Raw genomic sequence first — 23,281 nt, 5'->3', positions numbered from 1 at the left:
ATACATTATATAATATTATTATTTATATATACATGTTTTTGAAAGATCAGTTTGATTGAAGGATAATATATCAATTGATAATGATATTTTGACAATATTTTAACACCTCATTTTGTGATTGATCTAAAATTACTCCACAATCAATAATAATAATCATAAACACTAACATGAACCAATCACAGAATAGCACATAAATGGTGTTAAAATATTGTAAAAGTATCATTATCCTATGTCAATCAAGCAATATGTTCAAATAAACCGCAAAATCAATTTAAAGAATAATATATAAAGGAACTTAAACATGGTCAAAGGTAAAATAAACCATCAAAAAATTATACAAATTTGATTTAACCAGACAAATAAAGAAAAATAGTTAATAATGTATCATTTTAACTTTAATTTCATTAGCAGAAGATTTTTTCTTAAAAAATTAACATAAAATATTTGTTTATATATATATATATATTCTAAATTTCTAAATTATACAATTCTACATAATTTAAAATTTATTTTCAAAATAAATTTTCAATTGTACAGTGAAAAAAGTAAAAATAATAATAAAAGGCTAACAAAAATTCTCCTTAATCCAGAATGCTTGTATAATTATTATTCATAAAAATTAAAGTTTGAACTTAATGAAAAAGAACTAGAATAACACATGCCCTTGTTTGTTCAATTAACAATCCAAATCAAAACATTCTTCAAGTCAATGATTTCAAACCCAATTTTTCATTTAATAAATTATAAAATTTTCAACTATTTTATATTATCTTTAAATATTAAATATATTTCTAGTTTCTAAATTTAATCATATTTATTTTTCAAATTTTAATATATTAGTTTCCAAATTTTAAAAATTAATTAATATAACCATTCTAACTTAATTTAATTTTTTTTCATATCAAACATGTATCAAAATGTTTTAAAATGAAATTAATTTATACTATTTTAACATATTTTAGATCAAAAGTTAACTTGGAATACACTTTAACAAATCAACAAAATTAGCATTATTAAACTAAAAAATCATATTAAATTTTTTTAAAATTTTTAAACCAAAATATATCAAAATTTAAGACAAAAATAAATTTCAATATTACATCGAAAAGAGTAAAAAATATTTAACATTTTAATAAATATCAAATAAGTCCAGATTATTATGTAATAAAGCCGAAAGAAAGGAAAATTCGAACGTGGTGGTGAGGGAATTAAAAGCCTCCATCCATTCATTTTTAAAAAGAGATGAAACGCACTTGAATCCCTACATGTCAAAATCCCAATTATACTCTCTAATTTTCCATTAAGTGATTAATTTTTAATTTTCTTCACTTCCTTTTACTATAGTTTTCACCAGGAAGGGCCAAGTGAACTTACAAAGTAAGAAATTAAAGAGGTGATTTTTCTAAAGTCCGGACTAGATTAACCAAGGTCTCATTCCTTTTCTGTAATCACCACAAAAACATCCTTCAATGACCACTTCCGTCTGTCAGTTTTTGCAGGGGGATTAATGACTGCCCTCTCTGCATTTGCTATACGGTAGCCAATCACAATCTCTCTTCTCTGTCGAGCTCGTAACATTATCTCATAGAAACTCAATTCTTCACCTTCAAAAAGGTATAGATCTGCTGGCCTTATATGCATTTCATTTCCCTAATAGAATTCAAGAAAAGAAAACTCATTAAATTATGAAGCATCAAATGAAATTAAATGTTTTAATTCAGGTTAACTGCAAGGGATGTGAATTTATCAACTTGCTATAACATAGGAACTACATAACATAACCAAAAACCAAACTTGGCAGACCTTTCAGTACTTTTGAAATAATGTACGCAAAACATGTAATATAATCTCTCCCTTAACTTTATCAAAAGTGTATACCTCCTCCGCAAAGAGCTCCTCCAATACATCATTTATCTGCCGATCTTCTGCAACCATGGCCAAAGCCATGCTGACAAGTTCATTTGATAAAACATAATCACTAATCCTTGACATAGATAGAAGATTTTTTGTCCTAGGATCCAAAATTTCACTAATTATAACACTTTTATCAGAAGCCTGCTTCATTTCCCCAATCCATGAGCCTTTAGAGAAGCTTCCTCCATGGACTTGACTGGCCATTGCTACATAAGGAAGGCGCCTAGCCTGAAATAAAACATTAAAAGCTTCAGAAATAATATAACAAGAAAAGACAGGATTATTGAAACTCCCAAAAAACAAGTCAAATATGTAAGCATCAAGGGGAACCAGGATCAGTTAATAAGGTTTACAACGATGAAAAAAATAATTTAAAGTTCATCCAGTAATTGATCCTTAATATTCATGAGTGGAAATCATGAAGATCATTCAATCGTGTTTACAAACAACACCGCATAGACTATGTAATTGGTGTTGTATCACCCTTACAAAAATTACCGTACCCACACATAACATTTTGCAGCGTTAAAAGTGATACCTGAATATAAATAAAATTTTAGAGAAAAAGTTCAACACCATGCAATTTTACTTAAGTGTTAAAATAATTAAGTATAAAAGCATGATTATGCTTCATCTAAAAGATGATAGTTTAACTCAATAACAGAGCATGTAAAACACAAGTGTTTCGTCAAACAGACAATACAACAGTCTGCAGTCTTATTTTATGTCTATGTTAGAGGTTGGAAGGTATACAAGAGAAGAAGTATTTGAGAGAAGAAGAAGGACACCAAACGGTGGAAGGCGGGAAGAGGTCGAGCCAAACGATGAAAGGCAGTGAATGAGAAGAAGGGCACCGGTGGAAGGCGGGGAGAGGTCGAACCTATCGATGGAAGGCAGTGAGGAATTGAGCCGAACTGCGGAAGGCGATGAGGGTTCGAACGGTGGAAGGAGGTGAAGAACTGGAGCCGACCGGTTGAAGAGTTACTATCCTAATTGTGGTAGCAGTTAGGATAGAACTATATTCTAGGAAAATATTCAGTATAAGATAATTATAGTAAATAGAACTATATTCTAGGAAAGTATTTAATATAAGATAATTATAGTAAATAGAACTATATTCTAGGAAAATATTCAGAATAAGATAATTATAGTAAATAGGACTATATTCTAGGGAAATATTTAATATAAATAAAGCTAGATGCTATTGTTAGGGGTATGCTTTTGATCATTGAGTTTGTTAACAGGCGACTACAGTCTTGTGAGGGAGGTTATCCCAACTATCCTTTGTTTACAAAATTCTATTACCATTAAAAAGATAAATTTATTCTTTCATTCTTATTTAATGTAATCAAATCATATCTTTAACAGTTGCGGTGTAAACCTAGTTGAGATTTTAATCAACATAGTGATGTTTTTTGCATGCCTATTTTCATTAAAGAAAAAAGGTGATTTGTACTTTCTATTCAGACTCATCTATATATACATATATAAACACACACGCATACATGTATGTACACAGATCAGTAAAGGAATGCACTCATTGATTTTTCCCTAAATAATAAAAATATCAAGTTTGCAATTTTCTATCAACATCAAATGATTGCATGCTATTTTTTAATGACAATAATTGTGCTTGACATGATCTTCAGGTAGATGATGATAGTGTATGTTTAGTAGCAGAAGAAATCGGCTAGTATATACAAAGACTATTATCAAGATATATCATATCAAAGTTTAAATTCCGTTGCGATAGAAACTCACTTGTATGTCACGAATTAAAAGTAGAGTGGCAAGAGATCTAGAGTCAGCTTGAATAGCTGAATCCTCTACTGATTCATCAGCCAAAATCAATATCTGCAAAGGCCGGAATTTCACCACAATCAAATTGAATTGAATAAATTCTAAGTGTTGTAGGCAAATTTTAAATTATTCCCTGTAGTGAGAAATTGTATAGGCAATAAGCAGTAATTATGGAATTACTTTTCTTGATATTAAAAGAAAAAAACTATATACGAGTATTTAAAGGAAAACGAAATCCTAATAAAAGGAAAGTAATCTCCTGAAATAAAGGAAATAAATCTCAAAAAATAAAGGTTATAAATCAGGAGCATATCTACCAAATAAGCTCCTAATCCCAATCCCTTAATTTTAGGGATTTCTTACAAACAAATCTATACTTATTATTCAATTCAATCAATCTATATTTATTATTGTACAGTAAATGTGTAATGTTGGCACCAGTGTTTACACCCATATTGTACAGTTTAAGTTTAACCCCCAACTTGCTTCCATATAGAAAAAAAATCCAGCAAGATCCTGACCAGCATCAATATGGGAGACCCTGTAAGTGTCGTGCATCAAGAATGGAGATAATGTAGCAAAGACACTTGTAAAAGACAAACTAATAAATATCACTTACTGAATCAAATGATTCCAAAGGAAGGCTTTCCAAGTGGCGACGTATAACAGCATTCCCATCCCGATTAACCAGAGATATATTTTCTAGCCGATTTATGTCAAGGCCACCATCAGTTAGCTTCTTTTCTCTTTCTTTTTCTGGAACATCATTGAACATCCAGAGTTCTGATCCATGCGCTAAAGATGCATCCAAAACCTAAACAAATAGACAGGCCCAAAAAAGTATTGACACCCACCACAAATAAACAGTTGCAGGGGCAGAGGAATTCCCCACTCCCCCAAAATATTGCTTAATATATCTTATCAAGCGTAACTTTTTATCTGGCTCTTAAAATTAAAGGTTTTATATATTGCCCTAGAATACGTTAATCAGAATTGAATATGTTGTATTTATGGTTTATAGGTGTTAGATATTGTTAAAATATCATTAGATAATGTTAGTTACAATATTATGTATATTTGAGCTTAGTCCATATTTTCTTGTATGATTTTTTATTACAAATACATTACCCTATGTGTATGTTAAGTTCTACACAAGGGGAATTAATCCTATACCTAGTTTTTCACTATTTTCACAATAGGCGAAGTGTACTGAGTTTAGAGGAAACAAAATTTCCTCTAATTATGTGTATTTATTATAATAAACCATTATTGCCTTGTTTCGTGGTGTCATTCACACACATGGGTTGAACATGTTATGCCTCTTTCTCTATTTCATACACTATGGTAACTGAAGTAAAGAAACAACGGGACCATAGTAACAAATTTCTTATACTACTACCATGATCATATCCTCCATATCACGCCTCCAACCACAGAAAAGAATTCTCTCCGGAGATTTTGGATAAACAAAGTCTTTGGGCAAGCTTCCCCTCCAAACCTGAAATCAAAGGGGGCAAGAAAGCATATCAGCAATCTCTCTTCAAAAAAAATTGTCTTGACTTCCTTGGCTTTACTATTATCAATGTGTAACAAAGATCACTGTTAGCCCTTGATAGATAAGTTTATAGTCCAAAACAGAATGTTATCCCTTGAACAAAATTTAGTAGAATTTTTTTGAGCTGTAAATGTAGATTGTAAATTAAATGTAAACTATTTTAGTGTATCAAGTTTGAAATCCTTGGAACTTACGGATTCTATTTAGGAGACTGTCTAGGAAGTTATTTCTGACTATTATGAGATTACTTCTGATTATTAGGGGTGATTTGCTTCCTTCTATCTAGCCTTGTACCATTATATAAAAAAATGAGTAGTCTCATTTTGAAATTATCATTCACAATCATTCTATTTTTCTCTCTTTGAATAGTAATTTTCTCATTGCATCAGAGCTCTACATTTTTTCTTGAGCTCTAACCTCTCCTTCCTTGTTTCATCTCCATCTGTTACGTGTCTGACCACGTAACTTGCCTTTCACTGTCAACGTACGTACTCAAATGAATGAAAATCTTTATTATTGAGACTAGGGTAATCACAAACACAACCAATGACTGGGAGCAGGTTCTCCTTCAGTCACACGAGAGCATAACCTCTCTAACAATACTTCCAATAATCAAAAACATCCCCCCTAACCTCTAGGTACCCTCTATTAATAATATTAATCACTCCTTCCAGAAAAGGTAAGGAATAATTAGTAATTATTAGTAATTATTTGGAAAGAATCATTCTGTCCTTATTTACTGTATTTATTACTAATTAACTCCGCTGATCGCCTCTTGAATTCCCGCCTGATCTTCCGCTTGCCATTTAGACGAACGCTGTCACTCCTCTTCGCTGCTGACGCTCGTCTTTATTTAGGACGCTCGTCCCGGTTAGGACGCTCGTCCTTGCCCATTGTTGGGACGCTCGTCCATGTTAGGACGTTCGTCCTCGCCCATCGTTGGGACGCTCGTCTTCGCCCCTTGCTCCGGACGTTCGTCCATGTTCTGCTCGTCCTCGCCCATAGTTGGGACGCTCGTCCTCGCCCCTTGCTCTGGACGTTCGTCCATGTTAGGACGTTCGTCCTTTCCCTTCTCCCTCCTATATCTCCTTCTCTCATACACTCGCCAGGCCCTAACATTACCCACCCCCTGAAGATCAACCTTGTCCCCAAGGTTGAAGTCGGGATATTGGTCTTGAATGGTGAGGGCATCTTCCCATGTAGCCCCGTCAGGACCTCCCTCTTGCCATTCGACCAGGATTTCCTGTCGTACGTCCTCCCCCTGGTGCACTTGCCTCCTGTCCAGCACTCTGACCGGTCGCGGAGACGCTGCCTCCATCTCTAAGTCCATTGGTAACTCCTGTTCGACCCGATGATCCCCTACTGCCTTCTTTAGCTGCGACACATGGAACACGGGGTGTATTCTTGCAGACTCGGGTAATTGCAGCTTAAATGCGACTGCCCCCACCTGCTGGATGACCAGGAACGGTCCAAAATAACGAGCGGCTAATTTAGAATGTACTGTGGACGACATCGTAGTCTGCCTGTGCGGACGAATCTTCAGATAGACCCAATCTCCCACCCCAACTTGGGACGGCTTCCGTGCCTTGTCAGCCTGCCGCACCATTAACTCTTGAGCCCTGGCCAGATGAAACTTGAGCTGATGGAGTGCTTCATCTCTGGTCTGTAATTCCTGATTGACTGCTTCCACTAAGGTCTCCCCTGGAACGAACCTATGCAGTGAAGGAGGCGGCCGTCCATAGACTGTTTCAAAAGGGGTGCATTTGGCTGACTCCTGATAGCTGGTGTTGTACCAGTATTCGGCCCACGGTAATACGACGCTCCAGCCCTTGGGTTGTTCGGAACAAAAACATCTCAAATACCCCTCCAATATCCTGTTGACCACCTCCGTCTGCCCATCGGTTTCAGGATGGTAGGCTGTGCTCATCTGTAGTTGAGTGCCTTGCAATTTGAACAACTCCTTCCAGAAATTACTCAGGAACAGTGGATCCCGGTCACTGACTATAGATAAAGGCACCCCATGCAACCTGACGATCTCCTTCACAAAGACCTCGGCTATGGTGCGTGCAGAATACGGGTGTTTTAAGGGTATGAAGTGGCCGTATTTGCTGAGACGGTCCACTACCACTAATACTGCATCATACCCTTTTGACTTGGGTAATTTGACAATAAAATCCATGCTTATCTCCTCCCAAATTGCGTTGGGGATGGGTAGCGGTTGTAGCAGTCCTTGCGGAGATGATGTCAAATATTTATGTTGTTGACATACCAGACAGCTTGCAACGAACTCGGTCACGGCTTTCTTCATTCCTACCCAATACAGGGACTGTGCCACCTTGCGGTACGTTCGGTAAACCCCTGAGTGACCTCCGGTCTGAGTGGTATGGAATTCTGCTATCAACTTGGGCACCCAGGCCGAACGCGCTGACAGTACGAGCCTCCCTTTATAATGCAAACGCTCGTTTTCCAGTGTGAACGAGGGGTGGGAATTTGGGTCTTTTCTCAAATCCCCAATCACCTTCCTTAACTCTTCATCCTCCTCGACTTCTTTCAAGACTTCCGCGAAATCCTGCCAGTAGGGACGAGCAATCACCGTCAATTCCTTTTCCTCCGGCCGATTCTCCTCCTCCCTCCTTGATAGGGCGTCCGCGACCTTGTTGGTAACCCCTGATTTGTACACAATTTCAAAGTCGTACCCCAGGAGCTTTGCAAGCCAATTCTGCTGATTCTGAGTGGTGATGCGCTGTTCCAACAGGTACTTCAAACTTCTCTGGTCCGTGTGCACCACAAACCGCTGTCCCAAAAGGTAGGGCCTCCAGTGTTGTATGGCTAACACCAGTGCCATTAATTCCTTCTCGTATATTGACTTCCTTAGGGAACCCTCAGATAACGCTTTGCTAAAGAAAGCTATGGGCTGCTTCCCTTGCATGAGGACCGCCCCTATCCCTCGTCCAGATGCGTCACATTCAATGTGGAAAGGCTGCTCAAAGTCAGGTAGGATCAGCACCGGAGCGGACGTCATTGCCTTCTTTAATCTGGACATGGCCTCCTCGGCCTGCTCCGTCCAGGCGAACTGCCCCTTTTTGAGGAGATCGGTCAGGGGTTTGGCGATCTTCCCATAATCCTTCACAAACCTTCTGTAATATCCTGTCAGCCCCAAAAATCCCCTCAATGCCTTCACCGTCTTTGGTTGTTCCCACTCCAGTATGGCCCGTATTTTGTCCTCATCCATTTCTACACCTCTTGCTGAGATCCGGTGTCCAAGATACCCTATTTGAGTTCTACCGAACTCACATTTCTTCTTGTTGGCTACCCATCGGTTTGTCACCAGTTCACCTAGCACTGTGTCTACGTGCACTAAGTGCTCCTCCCATGAACGGCTATATACCAGTATATCATCAAAAAATACCAGGACGAACTTCCGCAGATATGGTTGCAACAGGCTGTTCATGGCACTCTGGAAAGTGGCCGGTGCGTTGGTTAGACCGAACGGCATTACCATGAACTCATAGTGACCTTGGTGTGTCCGGAAAGCCGTTTTCTCTATGTCGCCTCCTCCCATTCGTATCTGGTGATAGCCGGACTTCAAATCCACTTTTGAAAAATAGCTGGCCCCTCTCAATTCGTCTAACAACTCTTCTATTAGGGGAATAGGAAATTTATCAGGGACAGTAGCTCGGTTTAAGGCCCTGTAATCCACACAAAATCTCCAGCTGCCATCCTTCTTCTTGACCAAGATCACCGGACTCGAATAAGGGCTGTTGCTCGACCTTATAACGCCCGCCTTCAGCATTTCTGCTACCTGCTTCTCAATCTCCCCTTTCATCACATGGGGGTATCGGTATGGCCTTACATTCACTAGGTCCGTCCCTTCTTTTAAGGGGATTTGATGCACCATCCCCCTATCTGGTGGTAGGCCGTTCGGCTCCTGGAATACGTCCCTGTGTCGTTCCAGAACTCGCCTCATGTCGCTCGCTTGCTTTCTTGTTAACTCTGGACCGAACGTCTCTTCTTCTTGAGCGTGTGGTCTTTGCTCCTCAGATTTTTCGGTCTCCCCAAGCTCCCATACTAGCAACCAGACCTCCACTTCTTTCATCTTAAGCAAGGCTGCAGGCTCTACCAGTGTCCGAGTTAGAGTTGGGTCGCCTTTAATTATCACTTTTCGCTCTGCCTGAACGTACGCCATTGTTAGCTGGCCCCAGTTCAGTGTTACTTCACCCAGCTTGGCCAGCCATTCTACTCCTAATATTACATCCACCCCTCCTAATTCGAACAGGTGGAATCGTTCCTGGATCACTGCCTCACCCATAGCGATCGTTACTGATTCACAACAACCCCGCGTTTCCTTCTTCTGCCCATCCCCCAAGCTCACTCTATACGGTTGAGTGTCTACTACTGGTAATGCCAGATCTTCTACCAACTTCCTGCTTATGAAGTTGTGGCTGGCGCCACTATCAATCAGAATTAATACTTGCCGCGTTCCTATTTGTCCATGCAACTTCATCGTCTTGGGCTGGGTAAGCCCGCCTGCCAAGAAGGCAGATAACTCCATGTGATCGAGTTCGACCTCCTCTTCCTCTTCTCCTCCTGGATCCTCGTCCTCTGCTAAGATTAGCATTCGTAAACTCCTTTCTGGGCACCGATGCCCTGGGCCGAAAGGTCCTCCACACCTGAAACACCTCCCTTCGTCCCTTCGTTTGACGTACTCTGCGTACGGCAAGTCCCGTACGTTCCTGCCTTGCGTGTTCGTGAACGTGCGTTCGCCTTCTCTCCTTGGAACTCCTTCCTTGCCCCCCGTGCGTCCTCCCTCCACAGGTACCGTTCGGTTTTGATTGTAACGGTTGGGTTCCGTTTTTATCAATGCCCCACTCGGTTTTCCCCACGTCTGCCCTTTGCTGACGATCTCCCCGCCTGTCCGCGTGCCTGCTTGGAAAGCTTCCACGTCCCTTGCTAGTCTCATGGTTTCCATTAAATCCGTCGCGTCGAGCAACCGAAGTTGGTTGCGGATCCCCTCCTGCAGACCAGCCATGAAATATCCCATCAACTGAGCTTCGGGTATCCTTTCTGCTTGGCCCACCAGCACTTCGAATTCCTGAATATACTCCCCCACGGACCCTGACTGTTTGCAGGATGCCAACCTCTCAAAAACTGTCCCTCGGTTTCTGCCTCCAAACCGTACCACCAATGCTTCCTTTAAACCCGCCCACGAACGGTTTCTGGCCTTCTCCCTCCAAAACCGGAACCAATGCCCTGCAATTCCTTCCATGCTGATGAATGCCAGCCGCAATTTTTCGTCCTCGGGTACTCCTTGTAGTTCGAAAAACTTTTCGGCTCTATAGATCCAATTCATGGGATCATTGCCTTCGAACATGGGTAACTCGACCCTCCGCCTCCAAAACGGCTGCTCCTCTCGGGGTCCTCCCTCAGGGCCTCCGCCTTCCCCCACGTCCTCATCATTTCTTCTTCCATTGACCGATCCTTGGCTACCATCCAGGTTTCCATCGTACCGTCGACCTCGCTCCCCTATCACCCTTACCAGTTCCTGTACTGCAGCTTCCAGTCCTCCCATGGATATTTCCATGGACTCCATCCTCCCTTCCACCGCGTTCACCCTTCCTTCCATGATGCTTGGTTCCCCGTAATTGAGATCCGGCAGGTCGGACCAATTGTTACGTGTCTGACCACGTAACTTGCCTTTCACTGTCAACGTACGTACTCAAATGAATGAAAATCTTTATTATTGAGACTAGGGTAATCACAAACACAACCAATGACTGGGAGCAGGTTCTCCTTCAGTCACACGAGAGCATAACCTCTCTAACAATACTTCCAATAATCAAAAACATCCCCCCTAACCTCTAGGTACCCTCTATTAATAATATTAATCACTCCTTCCAGAAAAGGTAAGGAATAATTAGTAATTATTAGTAATTATTTGGAAAGAATCATTCTGTCCTTATTTACTGTATTTATTACTAATTAACTCCGCTGATCGCCTCTTGAATTCCCGCCTGATCTTCCGCTTGCCATTTAGACGAACGCTGTCGCTCCTCTTCGCTGCTGACGCTCGTCTTTATTTAGGACGCTCGTCCCGGTTAGGACGCTCGTCCTTGCCCATTGTTGGGACGCTCGTCCATGTTAGGACGTTCGTCCTCGCCCATCGTTGGGACGCTCGTCTTCGCCCCTTGCTCCGGACGTTCGTCCATGTTCTGCTCGTCCTCGCCCATAGTTGGGACGCTCGTCCTCGCCCCTTGCTCTGGACGTTCGTCCATGTTAGGACGTTCGTCCTTTCCCTTCTCCCTCCTATATCTCCTTCTCTCATACACTCGCCAGGCCCTAACACCATCATTGTTGCAACTTCTCTAGAAAGCCTTCGTTGGTGTTTACTCTTTCCCTGGACAGCCTTCATTGCGGCTGCAACACATTTATTGAGTGGTTGAACCAACATTTCTGTCACTCTTTATTCTGCGACTGTTTAGAACCTACATCATATCAAGATCTGGATCGCAGACATGCATATCAAACAATTGAAATTCAATAGAGGATTCCATCTCCGTGCAGAAGATTGGTGAGATTCCAAAGTATTTAGGCCTTTTATAGGCTCAATAGAAAAAACTATCTCACCTGGTCCCAAAACTGTGCACACACACCTCCAGGGCAAAGGAGAATTATATACCATTTAGGTGGGAAGAGAGTGACAGAATCAACTGCTAATTGGGAAAAGATTTAGGGATTCCAAACAAAATTACAGAAAGAATGCAGATATTTTATTATAGGATCCTTTCTCCAGATCAGTATGACCCAAGAGAAGATGATGCACTTGCCTTGAAACTCGTCCAGAATACACTACCCCCTTCTGCACTAATCAACCTCCTATTTATTCAACTAGTTAGAGAGCAGTTAGTTATAACTACTCTGGTTCCTATTAGTTACAATTGTATATTCTAGGTAGTTGTAACTACCCTGACTGCTCTGAGTTAGTTACAACTGTATCAATATCTTTACATATTTCTATTCTTCTATCTTTGCAAGTACACTTACTAATGCAGGGGTCATTCTATTAAAATGATAAAGAAAGAAAGTGGGGAAGTGAAAAGAATAACAGAATATAGTGGATATATATGGAGGAAGAAGAGAAGTATAGATATAGTACACTGCACTCTATTGATTTTCATTTCAGTCTCTCTAAAATACATCAACCATGCTTTATTTTTAGACAACTCCCCAACCACAATAAAATCTAACTAACCAACCAACAAGCATTTTTTTCCAATTCAAATTTATATAATACCTCTTCCCCAAAATAATTCACCTTCAATCCCTCAAAAACTCTTGCCAAAAAACTCACGAAAGCAGGATCCCTATCACTAATTAACTCATGCAAGGTTGATTAATTATTGTTAATGTATGGGGGTGTGAAACAACCACAAAATCGATATACTATCTCATACAATCAATGATGACCTAATTAGTATCCTTTCCATGGCAGTAAAAACAAATATTCTAATGTCCATATAGAATTCTGAAGGAGCCCTTCTTGGCTATTCCCAACAATTGCTTTCTCTTATCGTTGGGACCCACTTCTAACTAATTAGACCTCCACTTCACTTGTGTACTAGTTACTGTGTTAGTGTTGCTAACAACCATGCAATTCGTATAAAGGTTAAATTATCCTCTCATCATTTCATTGAAGTTTTATTTCTAGAAGAAATGCCAAGCTGCAACTCTCATGATTCTTGGCTTGAATAGACCAATTGGAACTGCATATCCCTCTTGGAAAGCAGCCATACAAGCATCTACAAGGAATATTTCGGATGAAAAATGTTTACAGGAAACTGCGTCAAATTCATCATTAAATTTTTCCAAGGTGAAACATTGTCATTGGGCTAATCAAATCTTCAAAGTGATCATGATGGTGTGTAAATTGTCAACCTTCGCTGCAATCACATTCAAGATTGTTGGAGAAATTGTCCTTTTCACATACTAATTTCTGAAGTAGATTAGAAATGCCTCCAGCATGATTGATTATGCATCAACCTTCATAAGCCTCTGCTCATTTTGAATGAAATGTTCTTCCATTATACGGGTCTTTGCCTGTGATCTTGTTTCGATGTCCAGGGGTGAAAACTTTATGTTCTAGTAGCTGTAAATAGCCAGCTCTTGATACCCTTGGTAAAGAATTTAAATGGAAAAAAAAAACAAAAAGATAGAGAAAGAATGAGAGGAACAGAGAAGAATAACATAATAGGGACGATGGAGAAATAAAAATCAAAGAAACTGTTCACAACCTTTTTTAATCCTAGACTTCTTCTCCAGAGGAAATTCCAGTGATAGATGATGATCAATTTGAGATACTTGAACTACCAAAAAGGTCAGCAAGTATTGTCAAACCATTGGGCTCATCCACATCAATAAACTCTGCTCGAAAATATCAAATGAATCAGCCAGTGACACATACCATGAGGAACTCAACCCTGGCATTGAATCTTCCCCAGGAAAGTTTATTCAATTTTCCAAGTATATCTAAGCTAAAATCAAGTAAAATAACTGTTTCTAAAACAAGTTCAAGAATCCAACCCAAGTCCTCAACTCTGAGACAGAGGACAGAAACAAAGAAAAAAACGAAGTCCCTTCCATCCTATATATGACCTATATCTTTTCAGTTAGAAAAGGTACTACAAACTGAAAACTGTTTTATCGTTTCTCTAATTATGTTTTACCTTATTGCATATCAGCTAAACTTAAAAGGCTAGTCGTGAGTCTGAATTTAGTTGTGCCTAAAACTATTTCTAAGGCCTTGTCAAAAAGGGAATGAAGGGATAAAATGAGAGAGGAGATGAATGCCTTGGAAAAGAATAATACATGGGAAATTGTTGACAAACCCAAAGAGAAGAACATTGCTCATTGCAAATGGATCTTAAGTACAAGGCTGATTCTTGAATGATTTTTATTAAGAACCAAACTGTTCTGTCAATGTGACAGGATTACAACAATGTTCCACCAACACAAAGGTCGAAAATCTTAACTCTCCACAAATCCCTTTTCCTCCAAAACTCCTACAAAACCTCCTAACAACAGCCTCTCACAGACTATATATAATAGTCTGTTATACAACAATAGGAGGTTATGACTGCCTCCTTTATTTATTTCTCCTAGTATAAACCATTCCACTGAACCTATCAACCGGGGAATGAAAGGTGTGTATTCTTTAGCTCAAAGGGGGTGTTGAGCTGGAAATGTAGATATTGTAAATTAATTGAAAATAGCATAGTGTACCATGAGGTTAGAATCAAAGGAGATTATCATCAGGGAAACTATTTTTAATTATTAGAATATATTTCTAATTATTACAGGTGATTTGTTTTCCTTCTATGTAGCTTGTACCATGCTATAAATACCAGTGTAATATCGTTTTGAAATTATCAATGAAAATCATTCTATTCTCTCTTCAGATTATGTGATTTTTCACAAGATTCATTACAGCTTCTAACATTCCAAATTAGCTCAAATAAACTTCACTTTTTATCATTTTGACCATGTATTAGTCATGACCAAACCATAGAAAAAACATCAATAGAGAAAAAGAGAACTGAGAAACAACAAATTATGTGAGACAAAGCACCGTAGGCAAAGATGCCGGGGCATAGGTATCATCATCCTCTGCAATAACCAGAATCTCATCACCTTCTTGTAGAACATAGGAGTCATCTGGATTCAAAATAATTTTACCACCGTATGTTGCAACTTTAATTCCACATGGAATTGCAGCAGGAAAGCTGATTAATATGTCCTCGAATTGCATGCCTTCCAACTGCGGCCATCTTTTGATGTAGAATTCACAATTTTCAAATCCTAGTATGTCTTCCCAAATCTGCCAAAGATAGCTCATCATTTTTTGTAAGAAAAATCTCAACAAAAGGATAAGTTTTATTAGAAAAAGATGTGGGGATCAATATCTCATCTTCAACTGCATTGCAATTGCAAAAAGAAAATAAAGCAGAACAAGGCCAACACAATCAAACTCCCCAGTCACTCTACAAATCTGAAAGAAAAAAAAAAGGTAGCACAGACAAAACACCAAACAGAGGCAATAAGGCAAATCCTATCTTACAAAAAATGGAAAGATGGGAAGAAGGAACAGCCAAAAAATATAAGTAATACACCATACAAACAAACAATCATGTAGTTATTCCTGTTAATAATTAACTAACTCGAAACCAATAATTGAGGTTTGTTTTGCACTGGATTAAGATTATGAATTATGCAACTTGAGAACACCATGAAATGGTAGTAAATGATGACCTGTGCAAGTCCAGGCTGCCGAGCACATTGAATCATCAAGCGACCAATGACATCGTGAGCTACAACAGTTTCAACAAGATCACCACCCACAAGTTTAACAAGGACCTCATTGTCTAGATCACTCAATTCAACCACTATGTGACCTCGTAATCCTTCTTTTACTCCAGTCAGACTTAAGACCGTTCTCAATGCACGAGCATCACTCTGTACCAAGAAAATGTATGTTAATGGTCACCCACCCTTATCAAACTTGGAGGAGATCATTACTCAATCAGACCTGATCAGCATTCCCATCTTCAGCGAGGACTATGATAGCACGTGCTTTTGAAACAGAAACCTGCATATGACATGGTTTTAGCAAGCAAATATACAAATTAAAACGGGGCAACATCTTCAACCAGAAATGAACATTTATGCAATAATATACTGTATCAAGTGAAGAAAAGTACCACAAGATTAAAACAAAAAGGCTACTGGCAGTAAGTGGCATTTTGCATAAGTTATCAACAGGTTGTGCAGCATAATAATTAAACCTTCACTCAGTATGCTTCTGATAGATAATGGTAAAAGTGTAGAAATTAATGGAAAGAAAAGGAGGAATTTTATTTAATATGCTCCTCCTACTCCGGTCTCTCCCACCCAGAACTAATTGACAAACTTAGAATTTACTTATATTTGCTTCCTCTATCTACGTCCTACCTCTGCTATTGTAGTTGAAAAGCTAATAACTAACAACTTCTCTATATTTTTTACTAACAAGGCCAAACAGAGGGCGACCCATTTGGCCCTTTTGACTATTCTTATTTCTTCTGATCTGACATATAGTTTCCTAACAAGGGAACACTAAGAACTGGCATCTTCCAAATTGCAATCTGCATGAGTTCTTACGGCAGCAGAAACAGATTTCGCTAAACACTGATAGCAAGTTTTGGTAACTATTATTGAACCAATTAAAGGGACCAACTTAATCAGTTCAGCCCATCTGATCCCTAAAAGCAAACTAACCAAACTGATAAACACATCAATCATGTTACAATTTTCATTCTCCTCTGTTTTCTATTCATCATGGGTCACGGCTATATTGAAATTTTACGAAAACAAATAAAACGTTAGAAAGACGAACATTCCTTGAAGACTGCCTCTCTTAAACAAAGACAAGCATTCCTAGTCCTGGTAATTAATGGAAGAACAGAAAAGGAATGAATGAAACACAGAATATGCCCCCGTTAGTGCTCTTGAAAATCCTTTAAAATATATGTGAACATTAGAATTCATTATTATACCAGACATAAAATAAGATCACAATTCCAAAAGGTTAAAGTATCCTACACCTTTTTCAGATCAGCCAGAATCAGAGGGCTGCCACTTCTGCATATGACAGATGTTCCTTTGAAACCAAACTCCACTTTTGCAATGTCAAGCTCCATTTCTTCCTTGTCTCGCTCAGCCATCACTACAACAGTTCCTCCACCCAGGCTCTCATTGGCTATGGCGAGCTGATTTAGTAATGAACCCTAAACATCCACTCACATTATTTGGGGTCAAGACACGTGAGTATTTCAAAACAAGTCAACCAAACAGGTAAATCACTTGGCCAAACAACAATAAATTGATACGTGTTTGAAGTGTTTATAATGAATTATTCATTAGTTCGCTGAGAATTTTATAAGGATCGTTACAAGACAAGACAAACCAATAATAGATGGTAACACCGGAATCTTACCAGTTTATCACTCCAACCAAGAATTAAAGTATGATTTTGCTCAACCACCTCGCTTTTTCCTTTCCTCAGCGAGTCAAATTTCTCAGATATTGCGTCGGACACAAGTCCAAGCATCATTGCAAATATAAGCATCCCTCCAAAGCTAATGGAAATCGCAACTAACCTTGGACCAATACCTTGGGAGCTGGCATGATTGCCAGAATCAGCAACATAGGTCCAAGATAACCAGAGGCAATGTGCTAAATCCTCGGTAGTTACCCCAAAAAGGGCCAACCCTCCAAGTAAAATTAGCAACAGCGTTGCCACCAACAACACGAGGGGTTTGGCATACGGGTAAACCGATAAAAAGACATCAACCCGATATGCTATTTGCTTGTTTAGAGAAACTCTTTCGGATATATTGTCAGAAAATATTGATTTCGACACATAGTCTATGTACTTGAAAATGATGAGAGGGATAAAAAGAAGTGTGAAGGAGAAAAAGAGAGCTAGATTTCTTTTTAAATTTTCGCGTAACCCAGGATTCGCGTCCTGAGATGTGGAACTTGTCACGTTCAAGGAGTCCAATCGGTGGCACGCGTGTAATCTGAGATTAAGGCCGAGAATATCACCCTACAAAGAAAATTTTAGTTTGGTTCAGCTGCTAAGGATGAAGGTTGCATTAGAGGTAGTGTGGAGATATTTAAGAGCAGAATAGAACTAATCTGATTTGAGATGAAAGAGAGGGCGTATAATATAGATTGCCTTGCCTGCAACTTAGTGAGTTGACTTTCTAGATGCGCATTACGGAGCAGCAACAGCAGCAAAAAGAAAATAATAGTCAACGTCTGCACCCAAACGGACATATAACAAGAAACGGTGAGAGGAGAGAGACATAGAGACAGAGCGACAAGAGCAATCTAGTACCTACCACGATAGCAAGCCGGAAGCGAGATTGCGAAAGGAATATAAGGTTATTCTTGGCAGATGACTTAGCATTTTCAGTGTTGGGAACTTGAGGTTTGTCGTTCGTGGGAGTGGGAATCCGGGGGAATTTAACTCTACGGCGATGACGGATGCCAGTGAGGGTAGGAGGGGTGTCAGGCTTTGAGTGTGAATAGAATCGATGCCCGTACTGCGAAGAAGAGGAGCGCAAGAACGATGGCGACGGGAAGAACCAATCTCTGCCTGAGCCAGATGTCTCCGAGTCCAGGGACATGTTCAGAAGTATAGACTTTCAATAAGTTAAGAGAGACTTAATACTCTAGTAGTGGTAACAGGATTTTCTTTTATGGTAAATGGTAGATGTACACCGCGACTCCAACGTGGCACACCGCTGTCCTACGTCTTAATATGTCAACTCATTAAATTTTAAATTTTAATTTTTTTTAATTTTATGTTGTGTTGAGAAAAAAATTTAATATGTATGTAATATTTAAATTTAGACGTGAATGAAATTTATTTATATTTAAAATTTTGATAAATTTTGTTTTAAAACTTTAAAAATAATAAATTTAAAGATTAATAAATTTTGGTTTCAAATTAAATAAGTAATCTTCTAAAGAAATTTATTAAATGAATGATTGATCTAATTGATCAAGTGAGTTTCTAATGTTAAATTGAGACTTTACATGTGAAGAGTTTGTTTAAAAAAATGTATTATACGGAAGAGTGTGCTTGAAAGAGTATAAGTCAATTATGAAATGGTATGTTTTGTGTGAGGTTTGTGCTTCTAAGGGAGAAGTAAAAATATTTATTGTCGTAATGGTATGTATTGGCTAGAGGTACATGTTGGTTAGAACTCGTCCAAAACTCTAATAACATTACAAAGTGATGTAAAGTATTATAGTCTAAGTAATGACAGTTGAATGAGATTCTTATAGCAAGATCTAGGCTGAGACCTCTTTTTTGACAAAGCCATAAGTTAAATGTATTGTATTATATGGGGGTTGAAACTCTGCAATTTATTATGGTCAATCTTGGTACTTTGTTTCACTGTTTCATGAGAAATGCATGGCTTATATTGTTTAAATCAATGCATAAATTGAGTTTAAATTTTTTTTTATCATAGATATTGCTTAAATTATTTATAGAAAAGAATGTTTTTATTAGTCGCAAGTCAATACGAATTTTATTATTATTATATAATTTTGTACAAACATAGACCTAGTATACCCGAGTCCCTAAAAGATCGAGGATACTTTGGTCTACCCAAAAAGCTAAGAATGTGTCAATGTTGAAGTATGAATCCACATAGGTAAAGACAAACTAACATAATGATTAAAGATAAGTAAACACACAAGGAAATCCTAAGGTAATCTTAAGAACCCTAAGTCCAACAAGCAAGACTCATCCAGGTAGTATAAATAGTCATTGTTCACGAGGTACGTCAATGATATCATTTATTGCAATTTCATTATCATATCATTAATAGAAGGTAACTTAAGTGTCGAAGTATCTTTGCAAGCTCTCCCACCGAGGTCACACCACACTCATCAAAAGAGAACATATCAAATAAGACTTTTTACATGAAGAGTATAGAGAAGACTAGATACTAAAACCACCATCTCAGCCTAAACAAAATACTAGTGCACCTTTGGGTATATCTTGGCTTGACAGGAACATTTGACGTCTACCATGAGACCGAGATGAATCTACAAGCATGGTGTCCATTAGAAACATGACAAACAATGCACACAATGAAGCTAACGAAGGATCGAACCTTACGATGATTATGTCCAAACTGCAAAAAGAATTTGTTGAAATGCGATAATGCAATGTTGCTGACACTAAGGCGGTAAGAGCATTTAGGAGAAGATTGGGGATTTGGAAAATGCAGTCTGAAACTCACTCTGAAATAGTAGAATAAGGTACAAACCAACACATAGTTAACACCTCGATAATCTGAAACCCACTTCAAAATCTATGAATACAAGTTTAAGGTATTACACTAGGTTAGTGAATGTAATACACATTTATTGATAGACTGTCGAATCTATACTAACTTTGACATTGAACTATTTTTTGTAAGTAACCTTCAAGTCTTATCGAACAATAACAAAAGTGAAGTGACAAACAAACACTAACCTGTGCTAAGAGTTGGACCAACAAAGTTAGGAGAATTGATAACCCTAATCCTATAAACCAAAACACCTTATTCTCAATCAAATACAAAATTAAATAAATATTTAAAAATAAATGGAAGAGTTTAAATAAATCATAAGGTTATAATAAATAAAAATTTCGAAATCTCGCATAAATTGAAAAAAATTCACACTCGTTACCTGTATTCGCTTGTGGGAAATTATTGTTCACGGAAATTTGCGAGAGATGATTTGCGATTAAAAACGTGTTCACATGGAAGGATCTGCGAAGATCGATTTGTGAAGATTTGCTAGATATAGGAATTTTTCATGTCTCGCTATTTTGAGAAGATTTAAGCGGATTCACGGTCAAATGTTGTTTTTACCCTTAATATTTTTATAAAAAGCCATCACCTTTTATCATATTTTTATCATATAATAGGGTGTCTGGGTTATGTGCTACAGAGATTCCTTCTCTCCTCTGTGGTGTGCGAGAGTGTTTGTGATGCAGTGTTGAGTGCAGCAAGCAAGCACGAAGAAGGAGAATGAAGGTTGAAGATGAAGATGAGAAACGTTGAAGATAAAGAAAAGGAAGGTGAGGGCGAGTTCAGCGTGAAAAAGATGAAGAAGAGAGGAAGAAGCGGTTCCAGCAGAGGTTCCACCCATAAAAGAGGGTGTATTCGGTTCTGGTGGTCTTGGAATCGGTTCCGGTGCAATGAAGACATATAACTAGACTTGGTATTCGGTTCCCGTGATGAAGGATTTGGTTCCAACATGTTTTGGTTCCACCATATTCGGTTCCAGCATGTTTTCCTTAGCAGAAGTGCCTCCCATCTTCCTCTTCGAACCACTTCAACGTTTCTGAAACCAAAATGAGATTCCAATTCAAATCAAAATCACAGTTTTCAATTCCTCTTCGCAACTCTCATGACGCATTCGCGTTTGGCGAACACCACCATTAGTTCGAAGAGCAGGCCCCGTCAAGGCACCTCTGCGAAGACCTCGAGGATCTCGAAGCCTCTCTGTAATCTACAAAATCAACAAACATTAGAAAGAATCTAACACATTTAAGATATCCGTGTAGAGAGAGAAAGAAAACCTCACGTTGTTGGCGAAGAAGCTCATCGATCTCGCTGCGGAGTACCTCCTCCGTCTTCTCCACCGCCGTGCTCTCCATCTGCGTCAACACTGCACTGCCCGGCTATCGCCATATATTACCTGACAAAAGCCTTTGCTCTCACTACACCTTGTTTCCTTACTCACCAGAAAAAACTCTTTTCTAAGCTAACCCTTTTTTCTTTCAATAATTATTTTATTTTTCTTATTTATAAAATGCCCTTCTTTTTAATATGTTTTTCTTTACTCTAGTTCTAATTATTCGGTTTCGTTTTAGTTTAACCGTGTTAAGTTAGGTTTTTTTTTAAGTTTTAATTCTATCTTAACTTTTGAAAAAATATTTTAATTAAGTTATTTTAAAAAAAATGTATTAATAGCATGTAATGTATTAATTTATAGTTTCTTTTAAGTTTTTTATTTTTTTTAATTTTTTACATTTAAAAATAAATTCATTTCACTAAATTATAATTTTTTTACTTTTTAAAAATTAATTTTAATAATTTTTTTTAATTTTTTACTTTTTATAAATATTTTTATAATTAAATATAATATTAACAATTATCATTTTATATTACTTTAATAACTAGGGGCATTTTGATAATCTTTAATTTTTACTAATTAAACAAATTTTTTAAAACTGTCACATCAATCAAATCCTACACTAATTCTCACAAACTTTACCTCCAAATCCACTCTCAATTACCCACAAATCCACTAAAAAAAACAACAAAAATATTACCCTCAAATCCATTCAATTACTCTCCCCCAAATCATCTCCCACAAATCACCTCAACCGAACACACCCTTAAGAATCACCACCAATTTAACAATCCTCGTTTACCTCTTGCTTGGACAAGCATGCACCATGAACCAGCATTCTAGGAATTATGTCAATATTATAAGGCTTATGTAACACCTTACTTCACCATCAATCCACAATTTCAGTAATTGCTCCCTACAACTTATTGTAACAATTCTTCTAACACAGTAATCAGAATATGTCAAGAAATGCACCACTCCAATCTGATGCACAGCATAACGATAGTCAACTATACTGAAACAATCTTATAGATTATGTAATTTAAAATCATATAGTTTTAAATTACCTAATTTAAAACCATCCGGTTTCAGATTATATAGTATGAATGATTGTATCTTAATAGGAAAATATTTTAAAGGTTTAATCATTCACGAAGTCCTTATTTTCGCGTGGAATCTCAATTTAGTCCCTTTGTTTCTGGAAATCTCAATTGGGTCCCAAATTTATGAAAATTGCAACAATTGGATCCTTTCCGTTAAATTGTCTCCAACGACGTTAGTGTGTGTTTGACGTGGCACGCTGTAGTCAGTTTCTTAACTGACGTGGCTGACTAAAGCAGGGGCAGCTCGAGCACGTGAATGATTAAACCTTTTTGCGTTATACCACTCTCAGCGTTATACCACTCTTTGCAAACCAAAGAAACCGAGCTTTTGTCCTTTCGAGATTTTAACATCCCTAGAATTCTTTCCAATACCTCATAAGGAAAAGTGGAGTTTGATTTTGGATTATCCCTCTTTCTCCTACACTCCATCTTCAACTCAAGAATAGAGAGACAAAAAAAGAGCCAAATTTTCCGACACCGTGTGGATCAACAATGAGATTTTTAAGGAGCCACCTTGTCAAATTATGGTAAAGCAACCAATGAAAAAGGAAGACTCAAACAAAGTGAACTTAAGGAGTAGAAAAAGAAACGGGTACAAGGAAAAGGGTTTGCAGAGAGCAGCAAATTGTCAATGACAATAAATAATTCCCAAAAAGAAAGTGTAAAA

General features: G+C 38.0%; 1 protein-coding gene across 2 annotated transcripts; it reads right to left on the bottom strand.

Annotated features, from left to right (window-relative positions):
* Positions 1-1,194: 1,194 nt before the first annotated feature.
* Positions 1,195-18,521, bottom strand: LOC108322301 (ion channel CASTOR). Of its 2 annotated transcripts, XM_017554338.2 has the most exons (13): positions 18,205-18,521; positions 18,044-18,121; positions 17,295-17,906; positions 16,903-17,085; positions 15,849-15,908; positions 15,572-15,775; positions 14,999-15,140; positions 14,892-14,929; positions 5,114-5,212; positions 4,334-4,528; positions 3,676-3,768; positions 1,879-2,142; positions 1,195-1,650 (listed from the first exon to the last, which is right to left on the bottom strand). In XM_017554338.2, the coding sequence occupies exons 1-13, from the start codon at positions 18,490-18,492 to the stop codon at positions 1,432-1,434; spliced, it is 2,475 nt and encodes an 824-aa protein (XP_017409827.1). In that variant the 5' UTR covers positions 18,493-18,521; the 3' UTR covers positions 1,195-1,431. The 2 variants fall into 2 exon arrangements, with proteins under 2 accessions (XP_017409827.1, XP_017409826.1); XM_017554337.2 differs by having other exon boundaries at positions 14,892-15,140.
* Positions 18,522-23,281: the final 4,760 nt, after the last annotated feature.

This window comes from Vigna angularis, chromosome 4 (genome assembly GCF_016808095.1).
Source record: "Vigna angularis cultivar LongXiaoDou No.4 chromosome 4, ASM1680809v1, whole genome shotgun sequence".
NCBI classification, from domain to species: domain Eukaryota; kingdom Viridiplantae; phylum Streptophyta; class Magnoliopsida; order Fabales; family Fabaceae; genus Vigna; species Vigna angularis.
This window is presented reverse-complemented; position numbering and strand designations above follow the sequence as displayed.

What these genes read in the sequence shown, in the direction of transcription:
- LOC108322301 (XM_017554337.2), bottom strand. Translation starts at nt 18,492, where the DNA reads ATGTCCCTGGACTCGGAGACATCTGGCTCAGGCAGAGATTGGTTCTTC. An exon ending in TTCTGGCTGATCTGAAAAAG is followed by an intron (nt 15,909 to 16,902) that starts GTGTAGGATACT and finishes TGTCATATGCAG; the next exon opens with GTTTCTGTTTCAAAAGCACG. An exon ending in ATATGGAGGATATGATCATG is followed by an intron (nt 4,529 to 5,113) that starts GTAGTAGTATAA and finishes CTATTTGTTTAG; the next exon opens with GTTTTGGATGCATCTTTAGC.